General features: G+C 46.0%; 1 protein-coding gene across 4 annotated transcripts in view; it reads right to left on the bottom strand.

The window, feature by feature from the left end:
- Positions 1-22,489, bottom strand: part of HECTD4 (HECT domain E3 ubiquitin protein ligase 4) — a 547,332-nt gene that overhangs the window by 62,266 nt on the left and 462,577 nt on the right. For all 4 annotated transcript variants that reach the window (XM_063964358.1, XM_063964361.1, XM_063964359.1 and 1 more), the window contains exon 61: positions 9,988-11,273. In XM_063964358.1, coding sequence (XP_063820428.1) covers positions 9,988-11,273 — 1,286 coding nt within the window. The remainder of the gene's footprint in view (positions 1-9,987; positions 11,274-22,489) is intronic.

Here is a 22,489-nt window from a genome sequence, read left to right as displayed (position 1 = left end):
GACGGTGGCCAGGACCTGCAAAGAGGAGGAGGTGAGATCCTTGTTCCTTATTCTAACTTATTCTCGCTGAATAAGTCCCTTTCACTCCCATCCTAACCACTCCTTCCCACCACGACTCCAAGCCTGCGCCCCTGCTCTCCACCACTACTACCCCAGTATGCTCCCCCCCATTCTGCACTACTACTATTACGATCGTGCCTCCCATGCTCCCCCTTCTATTACTCCCATCCTGCCAACTGCTATCCAGCACTACACTATTTCCAGTCTGCCCCCCCTACTCTGCACTACTATTACTCCCATCCTCCCCCAACTACAGCAGCATTACCCTGAAGTCACAGATGCAACTGCAGCAAAAGAAGCAAGGAGGCCTGTAACTGCATCCAACGCCGAATCCTGCCCCCAACAGACCCCACCTCTCAACAAACCCTGCCCCAATCTGCCCCTGGGAGCTGCTCTCATATCTTTTAGGTCTAGTATTTCACTTTTTTGCCAAGACTTGTGCTTGCAAATGTATTGCCAATTATTGAGCAAAGTGTAGATCCCACTTGCATGGACAGTAATGATATTGGCGCAGGCCATGCAGGTTTGACAAAGAGGCACCAGTTTACAATAATGTCCAAACACTAAAGTCACATTTTATAGTAAAATTATAAATTATGTGATCTAGCTCCTTTCAGATAATACACCCTTGTGCATAAAAGTGTATATTACATACTGAATAACATTAGAGACAGGGAAAATAACGTCAGCAAATAAATATTAGACGGTTTTTAAGCATTTAATACTATGTAGTTAGCCAACCCATTTCAACCCATGAGACTTGTCTATTTAAAACAGACCAATAATATACATGCCATGATTCTCCATACCTCCCAACATGACCCTCTCCAGGAGGGACAGAATGCTCTGCTTCTGGACTTCCCTCTTAATTTATGATTGCCATCACCTGTGCTGAAACACAGCGCAGACTAAGAGTGGATATGATCAACATCTACAAATATATAAGGGGACAATACACAGAGCTTGCGCGGGACCTGTTTTTGGTTAGATCAACACAGAGGACTCGTGGACACTCGCTCAGGTTAGAGGAGAGGAGATTCCGCACAATACGTCGTAAAGGCTTTTTCACGGTAAGGACAATACGTGTTTGGAATTCCCTGCCCGAGGGAGTTGTAATGGCGGAATCTGTCAACACCTTTAAGAATGGGTTAGATAAATTCCTAATGGATAAGGATATCCAGGGGTATGGTGCATAGTCATGCATTATAGTTACTATAAATATGGATAAAATGCAACGGCTGACAGCAGCATCAGTCAGAAATTTTAGTCAAATCATCATGCATTGGAGACCACAAATAGGTTGAACTCGATGGACAATTGTCTTTTTTCAACCTCAGATACTATGTTACTATGTTACCTTTCTTATCCACTAACCTGTTCAAAACAGGTGCCAGCAATCATACATAAAGAGAAAAAATAGGATTTTGGTACTCACCGTTAAATCCTTTTCTCCTAGTCCGTAGAGGATGCTGGGGACTCCAAAAGGACCATGGGGTATAGACGGGATCCGCAGGAGCTTGGGCACACTAAAAAGACTTAAGACTAGGTGTGAACTGGCTCCTCCCTCTATGCCCCTCCTCCAGACCTCAGTTATAGGAACTGTGCCCAGGAGAGACGGACACTGCAAGGAAAGATTTTTGTCTTAACTAAGGGCTATCAAATTACCAGCCCCCACCAAAAACATACCGTACAACCGGAATAACACCAAACCAGATAACAGTATGCATAAAACTCCAGCAACCCGCTGTAACAAACCAATACACAACTCGTGTACAAACTAACTTAACCAGTAAGAAAACACACTGCAAGTAATAGTCCGCACTGGGACGGGCGCCCAGCATCCTCTACGGACTAGGAGAAAAGGATTTAACGGTGAGTACCAAAATCCTATTTTCTCTTACGTCCTAGAGGATGCTTGGGACTCCAAAAGGACCATGGGAATTATACCAAAGCTCCAGAACGGGCGGGAGAGTGCGGACGACTCTGCAGCACCGACTGAGCAAACGCCAGGTCCTCATCGGCCAGGGTATCGAACTTATAGAATTTAGCAAAAGTGTTTGAACTTGACCAAGTAGCCGCTCGGCAAAGCTGTAGTGCCGAAACACCTCGGGCAGCCGCCCAAGATGAGCCCACCTTTCTGGTAGAATGGGCTTTAACCACCTTCGGCACCGGTAACCCCACCGAAGAATGAGCCTGTTGGATCGTACTACAGATCCAGCGTGCAATAGTCTGTTTTGACGCGGGATAACCAACTTTGTTGGCCGCATACAAAACAAACAACGCTTCAGTTTTCCTAGCAACAGCTGTCCTAGAAACGTAAACTTTTAACGCTCTTACAACATCCAGAGATTTTGGAATCGCCACTTCTTCCGAAGCTACCGGAACCACAATAGGTTGGTTAATGTGAAATGACGAAACCACCTTTGGTAGAAATTGTTGACGAGTCCTCAATTCCGCCCTATCCGCATGAAAAATCAAGTACGGACTCTTATGAGACAAAGCTGCCAATTCCGATACTCGCCTGGCAGATGCCAGCGCCAAAAGCATAACCACCTTCCAAGTGAGAAATTTTAATTCAACCTTCCGCAAAGGTTCAAACCAGGAAGACATGAGGAACCGCAAGACGACATCAAGGTCCCATGGTGCTACAGGCGGTACAAACGGTGGATTGATATGCATTACACCCTTCACAAAGGTCTGAACCTCTGGAAGGGCAGCCAACTCTTTTTTAAAGAAAATAGACAAAGCCGAAATTTGCACTTTGATGGAACCCAATTTCAGGCCTGCATCTACCCCCGCCTGTAAAAAGTGGAGAAAACGACCCAAGTGAAAATCCTCCGCAGGAGCCTTTTTAACCTCACACCAGGAAACATATTTCCTCCAGATACGGTGGTAGTGTTTTGCCGTAACCTCTTTCCTAGCCTTAATGAGAGTTGGAATGACCTCCCTGGGAATACCCTTACGAGCTAAGATCTGGCGCCCAACCTCCATGCCGTCAAACGCAGCCGCGGTAAGTCCGGAAACACGCATGGACCCTGTAACAACAGATCCTCCCTTAGAGGAAGCGGCCAAGGATCTTCCACCAGCAAGTCCTGAAGATCCGGGTACCAGGCCCTTCTTGGCCAGTCTGGAACGACGAGAATCGCCTTAACCCTTGCTCGACGAATGATCCCCAGCACCTTTGGAATGAGAGGAAGAGGAGGGAACACATACACCGACTGGGAGACCCAAGGAGACACCAGGGCGTCCACTGCCGTAGCTTGTGGGTCCCTCGTCCTGGAACAATACCTCGGGAGCTTCTTGTTGAGCCGAGACGCCATCATGTCGAACAACGGAATTCCCCAGCGTCCTGTCACCTCTGCAAAAACCTCTTGGTGCAGAGCCCACTCTCCCGGATGAAGGTCGTGTCTGCTGAGGAAATCCGCTTCCCAGTTGTCCACCCCCGGTAGGAAAACTGCTGACAGTGCGCTGACGTGTTGTTCCGCCCAGCGAAGTATCTTTGTGGCCTCCGCCATTGCCGCTCTGCTCCTTGTTCCGCCTTGCCGGTTTATATGGGCCACCGCTGTGATGTTGTCTGACTGTACCAGGACCGGTCGACCCTGAAGAAGACTTCTTGCTTGGAGTAGGCCGTTGTAAATGGCTCTTAACTCTAGAACATTTATGTGGAGACAGGCTTCCTGGGCCGACCATTTTCCCTGGAAATTTCTTCCTTTGGTGACTGCACCCCAGCCCCGGAGACTTGCATCTGTTGTCAGAAGTACCCACTCCTGGATACCGAATCGGCGTCCCCCCAGGAGGTGATTCACTTGTAGCCACCACAGGAGAGAAATTCTGGCTCTGGGAGATAGACTTATCTTCCGGTGAATGTGTAGATGAGACCCGGACCATTTGCTCAGCAAGTCCCACTGAAACACTCGGGCGTGAAATCTGCCGTATGGAATGGCTTCATACGCCGCAACCATCTTCCCCAGAACCCGAGTACAATGATGTATCGACACACTCGACGGCTTCAGAAGTTCTCTGACCATCGTCTGCAATTCCAGAGCCTTTTCTTCTGAAAGGAATACCCTCTGTAACTCCGTGTCCAGAATCATGCCCAGAAACGTAAGCCGAGTGGTCGGAATCAACTGGGATTTCGGCAAATTGAGGACCCATCCGTGTTGTCGCAGTACCGATAGAGACAACTCCACACTTTTCAGTAATCGTTCCTTGGACCTCGCCTTTATCAGGAGATCGTCCAAGTACGGGATAATTGAAACCCCTTGTTTGCGAAGAAGAACCATCATTTCCGCCATGACCTTGGTGAAGATCCTCGGAGCCGTGGAAAGCCCAAACGGCAACATCTGAAATTGGTAATGAGAATCCTGTATCGCAAACCTGAGGAAAGCCTGATGCGGAGGATATATCGGGACATGTAAGTAAGCATCCTTTATGTCGACTGGCGCCATAAAATCCCCCCCTTCTAGGCTGGAGATCACAGCTCGAAGGGATTCCATCTTGAACTTGAAAACTTTCAAGTATGGATTGAGGGATTTTAAATTTAGAATTGGTCTGACTGAACCGTCCGGTTTCGGCACAACAAAGAGGCTCGAGTAGAACCCCTCCCCCTGCTGAGACGAGGGAACGGGAATAATGACCCTCTGTAGACACAGTTTTTGAATCGCTGCTAGCACCACCTCCCTGTCCGGAAGAGCTACTGGTAATGCCGAAATGAAGAACCGGTGAGGGGGCATCTCCTGAAACTCCAGTTTGTATCCCTGAGACACGATCTCTAGCACCCAGGGATTCAGGCCTGATTGAATCCAGACCTGACTGAAACTCCGTAGACGGCCCCCCACCGGTTCGGACTCCCCCAGGGAAGCCCCAGCGTCATGCGGTGGACTTGGTAGCAGCAAGGGAGGACTTTTGGTCCTGGGCGCCTGAACCTGCAGAAGGTTTCCTTCCCCTTCCTCTACCTTTTGAAGCGAGGAAGGACGAGCCTTTTCCACGCCTGTATTTATTGTGACGAAAGGACTGCATCTGCTGATGTGGTGCCTTTTTCTGTTGTGTGGGAACATAAGGAAGAAAAGAGGACTTACCCGCAGTCGCGGTCGAGACCAGGTCAGCCAAGCCGTCCCCAAACAAGACAGTACCTTTGAAGGGTAGCGCTTCCATAGCCCTCTTGGAGTCGGCATCAGCGTTCCATTGATGGATCCACAGGGCCCTCCTGGCTGATATCGACATGGCATTGGTTCTTGAACCCAAGAGACAGACGTCCCTCGCCGCATCTTTTATGTAATCTGCAGCGTCCTTAATATAACCAAGAGTTAGAAGGACATTATCTTTATCCAGAGTATCCATATCATTAGCTAAATTCTCAGCCCATTTAGCAATAGCACTACTCACCCATACCGACGCCACAGCGGGTCTGAGCAATGCACCCGAATTAGGTAAAATGGACTTCAGAGACGTCTCCAGCTTGCGATCCGCCGGATCTTTGAGAGCTGCCGTGTCAGGCGACGGAAGTGCCACTTTCTTAGACAAACGAGATAAAGCTTTGTCAACAGTTGGAGATGCCTCCCATTTTTCCCTGTCATCAGAGGGGAAAGGATACGCCATGTAAATTCTCTTGGGAATCTGCCATTTCTTATCCGGCGACTCCCAAGCCTTTTCACAAAGAGTATTCATTTCATGAGAGGGGGGAAATTTCACCTCAGGTTTCTTTTCCTTGAACAAGCAAATCCTTGTTTCCTGTACCGCAGGTTCATCAGAAATGTGTAAAACATCTTTTATAGCCACAATCATGTACTGAATACTCTTAATTAAACGTGGATGTAACGCTGCCTCAGTGAAATCGACGTCGGAATCAGAGTCCGTGTCGGTATCAGTATCTACCACCTGAGTAAATGGCCGCTTTTGCGACCCAGATGGGGTCTGAACCTGAGACAAAGCCTCTTCCATGGACTTTTTCCACACCTGGGTCTGTGCCTCAGACTTATCTAATCTCTTTGATAAGGAAGTTACATTCGAGTTTATCGTATTGAGTAATGCTAGCAAATCAGGTTTCGGCTGCGTCGACAGTCCCAACTCTAGCCCCGCATCCGCTCCCCCAATAACAACCTCCGGTGAATAAGCTTCAGCCTCAGACATGCCGACACGTAGTACCGACACACCACAACACACAGAACGTCCCTGCTAGGTGACAGTCCTACAATAAAGCCCAGATAGAGGACACAGAGAGAGTATGCCAGCTCACACCTCAGCGCCCATATATCGCATAAAACGATATATGTACCCAGCGCTGCCTAAACACACTATGAAGCACCACCCTGCGGCCCCCCTCTGAAAAAGCCCCCCGTTACTTGGAGAAGCGTGGAGGTCCCCGCGGCGTCTCAATCCCTCAGCCGCGTGCTGCAGGGAAAATGGCGCTGGTGAGCTGCGGGTCGAAGCTCCGCCCCCTTCCCGGCGTGCTTCGGCCCGCCAAATTCAAAATTGTTTCAAAATGCCGGTGGGGGTCTGTATATGGTGTCGAGGCACCCATAATCTTTGTGCCGCCCAAAGAAAAACTCCAGTAACATGCTGCCCAGGGCGCCCCACCCCAGCGCCCTGCACCCAGTGAAATACCGTTGGTGATGTGTGTGGGAGCATGGAGCACAGCGTTACCGCTGTGCTTTACCTTCCGTCACTGAAGTCTTCTGCCGTCCTGAAGTCTTCTGATCTTCTCATACTCACCCGACTTCTGTCTTCTGTGAGGGGGTGACGGCGTGGCTCCGGGAACAAGCAGCTAGGCGCACCAAGTGATCGAACCCTCTGGAGCTAATGGTGTCCAGTAGCCGAGAAGCAGAGCCTTGAAACTCACAGAAGTAGGTCCTGCTTCTCTCCCCTCACTCCCACGCTGCAGGGTGCCTGTAGCCAGCAGGTCTCCCTGAAAATAAAAAACCTAACAAAAAGTATTTTCTAGAGAAACTCAGTAGAGCTCCCCTAGTGTGCATCCAGTCACTCCTGGGCACAAAGTATAACTGAGGTCTGGAGGAGGGGCATAGAGGGAGGAGCCAGTTCACACCTAGTCTTAAGTCTTTTTAGTGTGCCCAAGCTCCTGCGGATCCCGTCTATACCCCATGGTCCTTTTGGAGTCCCCAGCATCCTCTAGGACGTAAGAGAAATCCAGAAGCAGAGCATTGTGTCCCTCCTGGAGAGGGTCATGTTAGGAGGTATGATTCTCAGGGGCAGATTTATTAAGCTCGGTGAAGTGATAAATTGGAAGGTGATAAAGGACCAGCCGGTCAGCTCCTAACTGTCATTTTTCAAACCCAGCCTGTGACATGGAGGTTAGGATCTGATTGGCTGGTCCTTTATCACCTTCCACTTTATCACTTCACCGAGCTTAACAGTTCACATTCCACAGCGGGTCTCTAAGCTGCAGCGCTATTGACACACTAGTGAGGACAGCGGGAGAGTCTAGCACGGCAGGGGCATCTATTACAATACCGCTAAAACACCTTGCGGTCTGGAGCTGGCCGGAGGAGGACTGTGCTGATGTCCGGCCGAGCTTGTAAAAATACCTGTATTCTAATCACTAGAGGAGCACCTCTAATACGAAGCGGCACACTGTGTGTAAGTGCTGATAAGCTGAAGGAAATGGGAAAGACTTTCCTAGTTGTTCAGGCTCCTGTTGATAAACGCTTGACACATTGTTTACCTGCTGTAAAAGCTGCTTGTGGAAAGTTGCCAATTATTATCCACAGTTACTAACAGAATTACGGCTACTCACTGTGAAAGCATTGCTTCACTAGCTGATAAGCGGCTTAATTTGGCACTGCTACAGATGATAAATTGCTGCTAATTTCTATGAAGGAAATCCAAAATGCTCTATATATATATATATATAATGATGTCTGGTGCTATCCGGAAAGGAATTGTAAATAGCGGAAAATATAGGTTTTATTGAAACATAAAAATATATTACATGTGGAGAGAGCTCCAACTGATTGATCTTTCTGTTTTTCTTGAAAAAAAACAATTAGGCCATACTCTCAGACCAACTAATCATTTTTGCGCAATCAGCTGAAATCACACCTAACTTCAGCAATGCACGTTTCCGTTAGACAGTCTTCTCTTGCGTGTCAATTTTTTAAAATCTGCATTAAATCCTTTTGTCTGAGCCCAATGGGGGCCACTGTATATGCTGGGACTATATAGTGTGATTTAGAAGCTTCACACTTTCAATTTTTTCATTCAAAAGGTCCAGCTCATCCTTCTCTATACCCCGGAAGATCAACAATAGTTTTTTTTAACAAAGCCCCAAATACAGAACCAGAAGTACAAAAGAAAAGGGAGAGAATAACTGTTTCCAACAAAAACAGGATAAAAGAAAACCAATAACTTGGGTAACAGAAACAAAAACACAAAGAAGCCTTCTAGTGTTCTTCACTGGAATGGATTTAGCACAAGTACAAAAAAATAATGTTCTCTTCTATCTATAAGATACACTGGATATGCTGAGGATGAAACAACACTGTACCAACTGACGGTCATGCTCAGTGTAAAGTATACTACAGTCAAACCTGGCATCTTCTGAGTGCAAAATGCTGACTTCATAGCATCCTGTGAATTTGTAAACTGAAGACCAGATGGCTGTTTGACACAGCTATTAAACCAAGGTCCGATGCGACCCGCTATCCATTCACAGTATAGGGAGAGGCAGCGTGGAGATGAGCTCATCTCCCAGCACCGCCTCCACCCCACCCCCCGCTGCTATGGCAACCGACCCGTTTGCAATTCCCGGGTGGGATCAAACACTGGAGATGTGACAGGGGTATTAGATGTAATTTGGAGACCCCTGCGACCTGAAGAAAGAATTGGTCTTAAAATGAGCCCTGTCTACATGATATAAGACCCACAAGACAAAAGCCCCAGTAAGGAGAAAGCTAAGAGATGAGGAGACTTTCTGGAATAAAAACCCTTAACTCCACTGAATCTCATGTTTGAAATACTGTTAGCACCATGCTGATATCCCAAGGAGCTATTAGGGGATTTATGGACTCTGCACAGGCATCCCACACTGGAAGAAGATCAGCACTTCAAGTAAAATAGACCAACACTGCTAAAATAAATCTGAGACTTGGCAACAAGTAGTAGCAGTTACCAGGGAACGTATGCATGAACCACCAGACTGTCCTGCAACGCTCGGAACGGAGGCACTGGGGACATGTGTGGCCACTTACCGGCAGGGGGAGAAAGTGAATCAGTCCGGCAGGAAGGGGTGAGAACCTGTGTGGATTGAGCAGTGCGGTGACCGGGAAGAGGAGGGTACGGTGCTGGGGCTGCAGATGATGCGGGTGAGGAGGCAGATAACTTGCTCAGCTATTTTATATACACTGCGCACCAACGTAGTGGCTGGGTCCTGTGCTCGCCCCTCCTACACACCACACAGGCCATGCCCAGACCTCTCCAGCCAGCTGCTGGTGGCTCCTGGCCTCCTCTACCCCCAAGACTGTGCGGGGACTGGTAAGCACACACGTGCCAATACTGGTGTATATAGTGCAGCATCATTATAGCTTGCCCATTACAGATATACAGCATATTATATATAAAAGGCACACTCACACACACTCAGCATGACAGAGTCCCGGCTCCCAGCAGCAGCTCCTGTGTGAGTAGCGACCACTCCCCCTATAATTGGTCCTGGTGTCCGTTATTTTGACAGGCTTTTAACTAGTATATACATAATTAGTCCCACACACTGTTTTATAACGACAATAAATGTACGGCTGACAGCAGAGTGTGGTAAAATAAACCAGAACACAAGTAGGGCCAAAACAATTTAAACTGTATACAGATAATACTGCTGAAAAAGATTGTAGAGCCTGTGTTGGATAGGCCATTAAAGGTATAATCTCTGTACTAATTAATTTGTTAATTTGATGCTGTATCTAACAAAGAAATTACCTCAACAACTGCAAATCCTTTGATTGGTCTTGACATCAGTGTATGATTGTCCAGTGAAGCAGTTGTAAACATGGTGCCAACATCTGGCAAAGATGTGGTCTCTATATTGTCCAGCTGCTCTACGAGGCTGCCTAAACTGCCCATGCTTCCAGTGCTGCATATTGAAAGGTCTAGACTCTCCTGGCTAGACACTGCATTTGGCTCCAGAAGACCTGATGGTACAGCAAGTTCTGGAGTAAACTGCTCAATAGATGTTTCACTGGCAGTTTGTGAAACTCCCTGAGAGCTGCACAAGGAAGCCTGACTTGTCGAAGCAGATGCACTGACACTCACTGCAGGGGTCACACTGCTAGAACTGCTAACATCCATGTTATCAGGAATCATCACTGTTTTTCCTGCCTCAATTTTACATTCAGCTCCTTCTGTCTTCTCTTTAGGTTTTGGTGTTTCTGAGTCTTGAAGAGGAATGTAAATCTCATCTTTGAAAACCCCACCATGGGCATTGCATGCTTTACGAATAGCTCCTCTAACAACAGATTCTTCTAGGTGAGTAGGGATCCCTGAAATAACAAGCAAGCGGTTATGGGCAGTAGGTCCAACCAGTGCCTGACTGGCATCTGCTATGGCATCATTTGTGACACCCAAACCTTGTGGATCTTTATTAGTGAGATGTCGCAGAATCATTAGCAGAGTCAGTGCCCTGTGGAACCACAGCATGTCCTCTGGCTTGCTTCCTCCCATACTAAGCAAGGCAGGATTATTCTCAGCCCCTCGCGAAGATGTACGCTTTGCAGTTGCTGCTTTCTCGCGTTTGATCTTGACTTTCTTTCGCTTTGATAGGAGGCTTGGACTTTGTGGAGTCTGCCCAGGAGAAGATGATGAAGATGATGATGAATCACTAAGATTTGTGGCATTTGTTGACATCACACTCACTGCAGAACTCATATTAATGGGGAGAGTAACTTCTGCCACAGCCAGGCAAACCTCCATGAGAGCATGAAAATAGGTTGAAAACCTCCCTTGTTCAATAACTCCAGGAACAGAGCTCCCACACGCATTGCCAGAACTCCAGCTTTGGGTCTCCTCATCATACAACTTGCGCAACTCTGTCTGCAAAGCCATAAGCATAGCTAGACATGGATTCAGCTGAAGCACTATGGAGGATGACAGGCCCGCAGGATTCTTCTTTTGCTCTAGATGATGAATTTTCCGAAGTAGTTCTGCTAGCAGATGGAACAGCAGCTCCTTCATAATCGCAGCTAGATCTGTTGTCCACAACAAGTTTCCTAAGTGAAATATAATGGATAAAACAAAATTATTCTTAACACTCCAACATAAATTAAATATACCTTAAAAGCAGCTCTTACTGCTAGGCTACTGAATGTGATTTGCAATAAAGTAATTTATTTCCTTACTAATAAAACTCTCTGTTGAGTGGTAAAATATACTGAGCTTGTAGCTGAAATGTAGAGCTGCTATCTCTAGACAGTATCCTGCCTTCTTATTCGATTGATTAGAAAAATAAAACTTTAAACTAAAAGTTGATTCTTCTGAGTAAGCGATGGATACAAATGTAACAACCGCAGAGTGAACGGATAACATCTGCGCCAAAAAATTAAACTTCCACTTTGGGTGAAGCTTCTGGAAGTGGTATTCCACCTGATTGACATTGAAACTATCCTACAGTAGTTTCTGCTAAGATGGGCATATCCATAAGAGAGACTGTGTATTGCAAATGCTTTATCTCTGTGAACTATCCTTTTGCATAAATGGGAAGCTCAAGGTGAATTCTCTTGAACAATGCAATTATTTGAACAGGCTAGTAGCAGCAAAATGGAAAAAATTAGTTATGAAAGAGTTTGAAACTATTACATCAGGAAATGGATGAAGTTCTGTATACTAGATTATACTGTATGTAAACAGATTCTTCTTTTATCAAGCTGGAGCTATTACCGTAGGTAATTCAGGGGCCACCGTATGGTAATTAAACAGCGTTTTCTCTTTTTACTCAAAGTGAATTAAAAGAGGAAACTAAACAATTGTGACATTCAAGGATTTTAAAGTTATACCCTTTGCTGGCAGTCTACATCGCTTGTGGTATTCCTTGCAATGAATTTTAACAGAGAGGGAGATTTATTAAAGCTTGGATAGAGATAAAATTGAGAGATAAAGTACCAGCCTATCATCTCCTAACTGTTATAAGCTGTTTTTGAAACATGACAGAAGCTGACTGGTTGGTAGCCTATCTCTCTCTAAGCTTTGATAAATATCCCTCAGAATTCCTTACTAAATTTATATTCCATTCCTATACATAGCAACATAATTTGTACTCGAGTATTAATACTGTGACTTTTCTAGCTACTTATGCATATTTGTGTTATTATCCATATTTTATCTTTTGAGAAGACTATGCAGTAATCTTGCATTTCAGCAGGACATGTGTAGACATCTGGACTAAGATCCCACACTCTATGGGTGCGATTCAGTTTTTTATCGCACCCGATCTGCTCTCTAAAGAAGGTGTGTGTGATATTCAATTATTTTTTTTCACCGTGCACATCGCGCCCAGAGAAGTCTAGGTTTAGCCACTTAAAGCAGATAAAACCCAACCAAAGTATTGGGCGCAACGCGAAAAGTTCAGTTTGTGCACCCAAAGGGGTCACTTTTCACTAATTTCAGCTCGTAACCTCTGGGCGGTGTGAGCTGAAATGCAGGTGCCTGAACGGAGCAACAATGGAACAGCCCCGTTGGGTGCCATCAGCTCAAACAATTGAATCTCTGCATGTGTGCTTTTGACAACAGGTGCCATAGAACAAGATAGCGTTAGTAATCCAACCCCAAATCCCCCCCCCCCCCAAACAAAAAAAAATGCACAACACAAACCCTCTTTTGCTCATACTAGTTTACAGAGGAAAAGGTGAATAATCATGGACATACAACATGTAACAGACCTACTTTTATCTCAGCCCGAACACATATCCAGGAAGGCAAAGAAATTGCAAAAGAAGGAGAGACACGCACAGTGGAGATGTCAAGTCGTATTATGTATAGAACGTAAACGCTATCCAGTTGATAGAGCTACAGTAAAAAGATAGACAGTCAACAGGTCGACCCCTAATGCTCGAAATGCAAACGCTCTACAGGGTCAACATGTAAAAGGTAGGCCATGCTTAAGTTTGACAGGTTTAAAAGGTCAACAGAAGGTTTTTTGTTTTTTTTAAGAAATGTCAACTTTCTCATCATTTACTAGCCACATGGACTACAATTAGGAATAGTAACCTTGCCCAAAACGTGGCGAGTGAAGCAAGCCTGCAAGGGTACATGTTTCCACTCATTTGCCCCAGATATGGTGAAATATACAAAATGACACACACAAAAAAACCAGAATAAAACTTATCATCAAACTTTGTTGTGTCAATCATTTTCATGTCGACCTTTTCTACCTTTTGCATGTTAACCATTTGAGGTTGACCTATTGACTGTTTTATTTTTTTTTTACTGTAAATCTAATGAACCACACACAACTAAAAAGTATACAGAGCCAGATACATATTTCAGAAACTGATGAAAAATAAGATTTTACTTACCGATAAATCTATTTCTCGTAGTCCGTAGTGGATGCTGGGGACTCCGTCAGGACCATGGGGATTAGCGGCTCCGCAGGAGACAGGGCACAAAAATAAAGCTTTAGGATCAGGTGGTGTGCACTGGCTCCTCCCCCTATGACCCTCCTCCAAGCCTCAGTTAGGATACTGTGCCCGGACGAGCGTACACAATAAGGAAGGATTTTGAATCCCGGGTAAGACTCATACCAGCCACACCAATCACACCGTACAACTTGTGATCTGAACCCAGTTAACAGTATGACAAACGTAGGAGCCTCTGAACAGACGGCTCACAACAATAACAACCCGATTTTTTTGTAACAATAACTATGTACAAGTATTGCAGACAATCCGCACTTGGGATGGGCGCCCAGCATCCACTACGGACTACGAGAAATAGATTTATCGGTAAGTAAAATCTTATTTTCTCTGACGTCCTAGTGGATGCTGGGGACTCCGTCAGGACCATGGGGATTATACCAAAGCTCCCAAACGGGCGGGAGAGTGCGGATGACTCTGCAGCACCGAATGAGAGAACTCCAGGTCCTCTTTAGCCAGGGTATCAAATTTGTAGAATTTTACAAACGTGTTCTCCCCCGACCACGTAGCTGCTCGGCAGAGTTGTAATGCCGAGACCCCTCGGGCAGCCGCCCAGGATGAGCCCACCTTCCTTGTGGAATGGGCCTTGACAGATTTAGGCTGTGGCAGGCCTGCCACAGAATGTGCAAGTTGAATTGTGCTACAAATCCAACGAGCAATCGTCTGCTTAGAAGCAGGAGCACCCAACTTGTTGGGTGCATACAGTATAAACAGCGAGTCAGATTTTCTGACTCCAGCCGTCCTTGAAATATATATTTTCAATGCCCTGACAACGTCCCGCAACTTGGAATCCTCCAAATCGCTAGTAGCCGCAGGCACCACAATAGGCTGGTTCAGGTGAAACGCTGACACCACCTTAGGCAGAAACTGAGGACGCGTCCGCAGTTCTGCCCTGTCCGAATGGAAAATCAGATATGGGCTTTTATACGATAAAGCCGCCAATTCTGACACTCTCCTGGCTGAAGCCAGGGCCAGTAGCATGGTTACTTTCCATGTAAGATATTTCAAATCCACCGATTTGAGTGGCTCAAACCAATGGGATTTGAGAAAATCCAAAACTACATTAAGGTCCCACGGAGCCACTGGGGGCACAACCGGGGGCTGTATATGTAGTACTCCTTTTACAAAAGTCTGGACTTCAGGAACTGAAGCCAATTCTTTCTGGAAGAAAATCGACAGGGCCGAAATTTGAACCTTAATGGACCCCAATTTGAGGCCCATAGACAATCCTGTTTGCAGGAAATGTAGGAATCGACCCAATTGAAATTCCTCCGTGGGGGCCTTCCTGGCCTCACACCACGCAACATATTTTCTCCAAATGCGGTGATAATGTTGTGCAGTCACCTCCTTCCTGGCTTTTACCAGTGTAGGAATGACCTCTTCCGGAATGCCTTTTTCCCTTAGAATTCGGCGTTCAACCGCCATGCCGTCAAACGCAGCCGCGGTAAGTCTTGGAATAGACACGGTCCCTGCTGAAGCAGGTCCCGTCTTAGAGGTAGAGGCCACGGATCTTCCGTGAGCATCTCCTGAAGTTCCGGGTACCAAGTTCTTCTTGGCCAATCCGGAGCCACGAGTATCGTTCTTACTCCCCTTTGCCGTATAATTCTCAGTACTTTTGGTATGAGAGGCAGAGGAGGAAACACATACACTGACTGGAACACCCACGGTGTTACCAGAGCGTCCACAGCTATTGCCTGAGGGTCTCTTGACCTGGCGCAATACCTGTCCAGTTTTTTGTTGAGGCGAGACGCCATCATATCCACCTTTGGTTTTTCCCAACGGTTCACAATCATGTGGAAGACTTCTGGATGAAGTCCCCACTCTCCCGGGTGTAGATCGTGTCTGCTGAGGAAGTCTGCTTCCCAGTTGTCCACTCCCGGAATGAACACTGCTGACAGTGCTATCACATGATCTTCCGCCCAGCGAAGAATCCTTGCAGCTTCTGCCATTGCTCTCCTGCTTCTTGTGCCGCCCTGTCTGTTTACGTGGGCGACTGCCGTGATGTTGTCCGACTGGATCAACACCGGCTGACCCTGAAGCAGGGGTTTTGCCAGGCTTAGAGCATTGTAAATCGCTCTTAGCTCCAGTATATTTATGTGAAGAGACATCTCCAGGCTTGACCATACTCCCTGGAAGTTTCTTCCCTGTGTGACCGCTCCCCAGCCTCTCAGACTGGCATCCGTGGTCACCAGGACCCAGTCCTGTATGCCGAATCTGCGGCCCTCTAACAGATGAGCACTCTGCAACCACCACAGAAGAGACACCCTTGTCCGTGGCGATAAGGTTATCCGCTGATGCATCTGCCGATGCGATCCGGACCATTTGTCCAGCAGATCCCACTGAAAAGTTCGTGCGTGGAATCTGCCGAATGGAATCGCTTCGTAAGAAGCCACCATCTTTCCCAGGACTCTTGTGCATTGATGCACAGACACTTTCCCTGGTTTTAGGAGGTTCCTGACAAGTTCGGATAACTCCCTGGCTTTCTCCTCCGGAAGAAACATCTTTTTCTGAACCGTGTCCAGAATCATTCCCAGGAACAGCAGACGTGTCGTCGGGGTCAATTGAGATTTTGGAAAATTCAGAATCCACCCGTGCTGTTGCAGCACTACTTGGGTTAGTGCTACTACGTCCCCCAGCTGTTCCCTGGACCTTGCCCTTATCAGGAGATCGTCCAAGTAAGGGATAATTAATACGCCTTTTCTTCGCAGAAGAAACATCATTTCGGCCATTACCTTGGTAAAGACCCGAGGTGCCGTGGACAATCCAAACGGCAGCGTCTGAAACTGATAATGACAGTTTTGCACCACGAACCTGAGGTACCCTTGATGTGAAGGGCAAATTGGGACATGCAGGTAAGCATCCTTGATGTCCAGGGACACCATAAAGTCCCCTTCTTCCAGATTCGCTATCACTGCTCTGAGTGACTCCATCTTGAACTTGAATTTTTGTATGTACAGGTTCAAAGATTTCAGATTTAGAATAGGTCTTACCGAGCCGTCCGGCTTCGGTACCACAAATAGTGTGGAATAATACCCCTTTCCCTGTTGTAGGAGGGGTACCTTGACTATCACCTGCTGAGAATACAGCTTGTGAATGGCTTCCAATACCGTCGCCCTGTCTGAGGGAGACGTTGGCAGAGCAGACTTTAGGAACCGGCGAGGGGGAGACTTCTCGAATTCCAACCTGTAACCCTGAGATACTATCTGCAGGATCCAGGGGTCCACCTGTGAGTGAGCCCACTGTGCGCTGAAATTCTTGAGTCGACCCCCCACCGCCCCTGAGTCCGCTTGTAAAGCCCCAACGTCATGCTGAGGGCTTTGCAGAAGCCGGGGGGGGCTTCTGCTCCTGGGAAGAAGCTGCTTGGTGCACTCTCTTACCCTTTCCTTTGCCTCGGGGCAAATATGACTGTCCTTTCGCCCGCTTGTTCCTATAGGAACGAAAGGACTGCGGCTGAAAAGACGGTGTCTTTTTCTGTTGGGAGGGGACCTGAGGTAAAAACGTGGATTTCCCGGCTGTTGCCGTGGCCACCAAATCCGACAGACCGACCCCAAATAATTCCTCCCCCTTATACGGCAATACTTCCATATGCCGTTTGGAATCCGCATCACCTGACCATTGTCGCGTCCATAAACTTCTTCTGGCAGATATGGACATCGCACTTACTCTCGATGCCAGAGTGCAAATATCCCTCTGAGCATCTCGCATATAAAGAAAAGCATCCTTTAATTGCTCTAAAGTCAATAAAATACTGTCCCTATCTAGGGTATCAATATTTTCAGTCAGGGAATCCGACCAAACCACCCCAGCACTGCACATCCATGCAGAGGCGATGGCTGGTCGCAGTATAACACCAGTATGAGTGTATATACTTTTCAGGGTAGTTTCCAGCCTCCTATCCGCTGGATCCTTGAGGGCGGCCGTTTCAGGAGACGGTAACGCCACTTGTTTTGATAAGCGTGTGAGCGCCTTATCCACCCTAGGGGGTGTTTCCCAGCGCGCCCTAACCTCTGGCGGGAAAGGATATAATGCCAATAACTTCTTTGAAATTAGCAGTTTTCTATCGGGGTTAACCCACGCTTCATCACACACTTCATTCAATTCGTCTGATTCAGGAAAAACTACAGGTAGTTTTTTCAGACCCCACATAATACCCCTTTTTGTGGTACATGCAGTATCAGAGATATGCAAAGCCTCCTTCATTGCCGTGATCATATAACGTGTGGCCCTACTGGAAAATACGTTTGTTTCTTCACCGTCGACACTAGATTCGGTGTCCGTGTCTGGGTCGACCGACTGAGGTAAAGGGCGTTTTACAGCCCCTGACGGTGTCTGAGACGCCTGTACAGGTACTAACTGGTTTGCCGGCCGTCTCATGTCGTCAACTGATTTTTGTAATGTGCTGACATTATCACGTAATTCCATAAACAAAGCCATCCATTCCGGTGTCGACTCCCTAGGGGGTGACATCACCATTACCGGCAATTGCTCCGCCTCCACACCAACATCGTCCTCATACATGTCGACACACACGTACCGACACACAGGGAATGCTCTTATCGAAGACAGGACCCCACTAGCCCTTTGGGGAGACAGAGGGAGAGTTTGCCAGCACACACCCAAGCGCTATAAATATATAGGAACAACCCTATAGAAGTGTTGTCTCCCTTATAGCAGCTTAATATATCAAAAAACGCCAAAAAAGTGCCCCCCCCCTCTCTGTTTTACCCTGTTTCTGTAGTGCAGTGCAGGGGAGAGTCCTGGGAGCCTTCCTCGCAGCGGAGCTGAGCAGGAAAATGGCGCTGTGTGCTGAGGAGATAGGCCCCGCCCCCTATTTCGGCGGGCTCTTCTCCGGTGTTTGTGAGACCTGGCAGGGGCTAAATACATCCATATAGCCCCAGGGGCTATATGTGATGTATTTTTTAGCCAGAACAAGGTATTCTCATTGCTGCCCAGGGCGCCCCCCGCAGCGCCCTGCACCCTCCGTGACCGCTGGTGTGAAGTGTGTGACAACAATGGCGCACAGCTGCAGTGCTGTGCGCTACCTCATGAAGACTGAAAAGTCTTCTGCCGCCGGTTTCTGGACCTCTTCACTTTTCGGCATCTGCAAGGGGGTCGGCGGCGCGGCTCCGGGACCGGACTCCATGGCTGGGCCTGTGTTCGATCCCTCTGGAGCTAATGGTGTCCAGTAGCCTAAGAAGCCAATCCATCCTGCACGCAGGTGAGTTCACTTCTTCTCCCCTAAGTCCCTCGTTGCAGTGAGCCTGTTGCCAGCAGGACTCACTGTAAAATAAAAAACCTAAAAACTTTTTCTAAGCAGCTCTTTAGGAGAGCCACCTAGATTGCACCCTGCTCGGACGGGCACAAAAACCTAACTGAGGCTTGGAGGAGGGTCATAGGGGGAGGAGCCAGTGCACACCACCTGATCCTAAAGCTTTATTTTTGTGCCCTGTCTCCTGCGGAGCCGCTAATCCCCATGGTCCTGACGGAGTCCCCAGCATCCACTAGGACGTCAGAGAAATTATATATATCTATATATCTCTCTATCTATACACACACAAAATATGTACGGATCGGCACTCCCCCTATAGTCATTCATAATGTTCAGGTGCCATCAGGGTTCTGTAGTAATATGCAGGCAACTTCAAACAAGCAGCGGCACTCTGAGATGCAATACATCAGCTGGTAACAATCAAATGTGTTATTTAATCCATCCCGTGTATCACAGGATGGATTCAAAAACACATTTGATTGTTACCAGCTGATGTATTGCATCTCAGAGTGCCGCTGCTTGTTTGAAATTGCATATATATATATATATATATATATATATATATATATATATACACACACATATATATATATATATATATATATATATATATATACAAGCAGAGGGTCCACACTCACGTTGGAGTATATAAAGTGCTGGGGTGACATCCAATGAGAGGAAAAAATCCAACTCCAATACAATTTTCAAATAAGGGGAGCACTCACCAGTCTTCAAGCAGACATAAGATTTATTGAAGCCATCAGAAGTAGATAAATTAGATCGACGTTTCGGTCATGTTTCTGACCTTTGTCAGGATACCAGCCTGACAGAGTAATACCACAAACATCTAATATGTGGCTGATGCCTAAAAAATTAGGATGTTTTAAATGCATAAACTGCACCACATGCAGAAGTATGACGACGGGTCAATTCTTCCATCACCCACATACGGGAGAGAGGATACCCATTCGTCATAGAGTGACATGCACCTCAGACCATGTGGTATGCACCCTGACATGCCCATGCTCCCTGGTATACGTGGGGAAGACGGTTCGCCCATTCCGCGAGAGAATGGCTAATCATTGTCTTTCCATCAGAAATGCCATAACAAGTGGTACCTCGGATAAACCTGTGGCAAGACACTTTTGTGAAGCACGACACCCTCTGGCAACACTGAGGAGTATGATTATTGACAGAGTGGAGGCACCAAAAAGAGGTGGTGACCGAGCAAAACTCCTATTAAAACGGGAAGCGTCTTGGATACACAGGTTGGATACCATACGACCAAGAGGTCTCAATGATGGAATACATTATAGTATCTTCCTATAGGGAAGGATCCAGGAAGACTCTACCGATACTGATTCTTGAAGAAATACTTATTTACTTATATTTTACTGTACATTTTTGTTCTCTATATTGATTATTTTTCATATACACTAAAAATATTTTTCATTTTTTTTATATATTTTTCAATTTATATGTTTTTCATATATTTTTTTTTATTTTTTTCATTTTTTCATCTTTTCATTTTTTGTTTCTGTCGTCAACCTTTTAAAGTTTTGATCTTTCTATACAGTTTGAAACCAAAATTTAGTATGGGTTATATGAACCCGATATATATATGGGAGGTCCCGGACCAGTCATATATTAATGATGGTGAGGTGACTATCCCTACATATATAATAGGAAATTAAAAATATTATGTGTATTTTTTATGTAATGAATATCATCATGATATCCTAAATTCTATACCTTCCACCAACAATAACTTGCTCCCTCTGCAGTCATGACCTAACATCACACTCTTAAATTAATGCCCTGTATAAATCACCCAGGTGTTGATCACATATTATAAATAACATTATATACCTATGTATGGATTTAATTGTATCCCCCTAATATGGGTTGATTAGACTATATACAGGACTCATATGTAATGGACCTAGAAAAATGATCTGTCGATTCGGGGGTTTGGCACCCCTAATAGTCCATGAGCTGATGTTTAAATATTCAAGCTCAATATCCTAGCGGCCCGATGTTGCTAAGCAACCTGCAGAACCAGACATGTGATCTTTACACACAGTATAGCTGCTACTAGCGCCTGGTTACCTCCTGACTGACCGGGACTAGGCGGTTACTAGGCAACCATTAGAAACAACACATAGGATGTACGCACAGAGGATACAGCATGTGCGTTCCACAGACCGGAAGTTCGGCCCGCAGTGGAACGCACGCCGCATGTGGACCTTACCGATAGTGAATGCAGGTTAGAGATTGCATGAGGGGGTAAGTTAAATAGATTCATGGATTAATCTATCTATCATAACATGATGATTCTCTGTTTTTAACATAAGCATGTGTAAATGTCTAGTATGCTATTAGTAACTGTTGTTGATATGGGGAGTGGGGGAGTTGCTGAGATTAATTGGAGGGTGGGATTTATATGGGTATATATGTGGCACTAGTTCACTGTACTGGTATCCTGACAAAGGTCAGAAACATGACCGAAACGTCGATCTAATTTATCTACTTCTGATGGCTTCAATAAATCTTATGTCTGCTTGAAGACTGGTGAGTGCTCCCCTTATTTGAAAATTATATATATATATATATATACACACACACACACACACACACACACACACACACATACAGTCAGGTCCATAAATATTGGGACATCGTCACAATTCTCATATTTTGGGCTCTGTACACCACCACAATGGATTTGAAATGAAACAAACATGATGTGCTTTAACTGCAGACTTTCCGCTTTAATTTGAGGGTATTTACATCCAAATCAAGTGAACGATGTAGGAATTACAATGGTTTCTATATGTGCCTCCCACTTTTTAAGGGACCAAAAGTAATGGGACAATCGACTCAAAAGCTATTTCATGGACGGAAGTTGGCTATTCCCTCATTATTTCATCATCAATTATGCAGGTAAAAGGTCTGGAGTAGATTCCAGGTGTGACATTTGCATTTGGAATCTGTCTCAATATGAGATCCAAAGAGCTGCCACTGTCAGTAAAGCAAGCCATCATTAGGCTGAAAAATCAAAACAAACCCATCAGAGATAGCAAAAACATTAGGTGTGGCCAAATCAACTGTTAGGACCATTCTTAAAAAGAAAGAACGCACCGGAGAGCTCAGCAACACCAAAAGACCCGGACGACCATGGAAAACAACTGTGGTGGATGACATAAGAATTATTTCCCTGGTGAAGAAAAACCCCTTCACAACAGTTGCCCAGATCAAGAACACTCTCCAGGAGGTAGGTGTATATGTATCAAAGTGAACAATCAAGAGAAGACTTCATAAGAGTGAATATAAAGGGTTCACCACAAGATGTAAACCATTGATGAGCCACAAAAACAGGAAGACCAGATTAGAGTTTGCCAAACAACATCTAAAAAAGCCTTTACAGTTCTGGGACAACATTCTATGGACAGATGAGACAAAGATCAACTTGTACCAGAGTGATGGGAAGAGAAGAGTATGGAGAAGGAAAGGAACTGCTCATGATCCA

This window comes from Pseudophryne corroboree, chromosome 1 (genome assembly GCF_028390025.1).
Source record: "Pseudophryne corroboree isolate aPseCor3 chromosome 1, aPseCor3.hap2, whole genome shotgun sequence".
Lineage (NCBI taxonomy): Eukaryota > Metazoa > Chordata > Amphibia > Anura > Myobatrachidae > Pseudophryne > Pseudophryne corroboree.
This window is presented reverse-complemented; position numbering and strand designations above follow the sequence as displayed.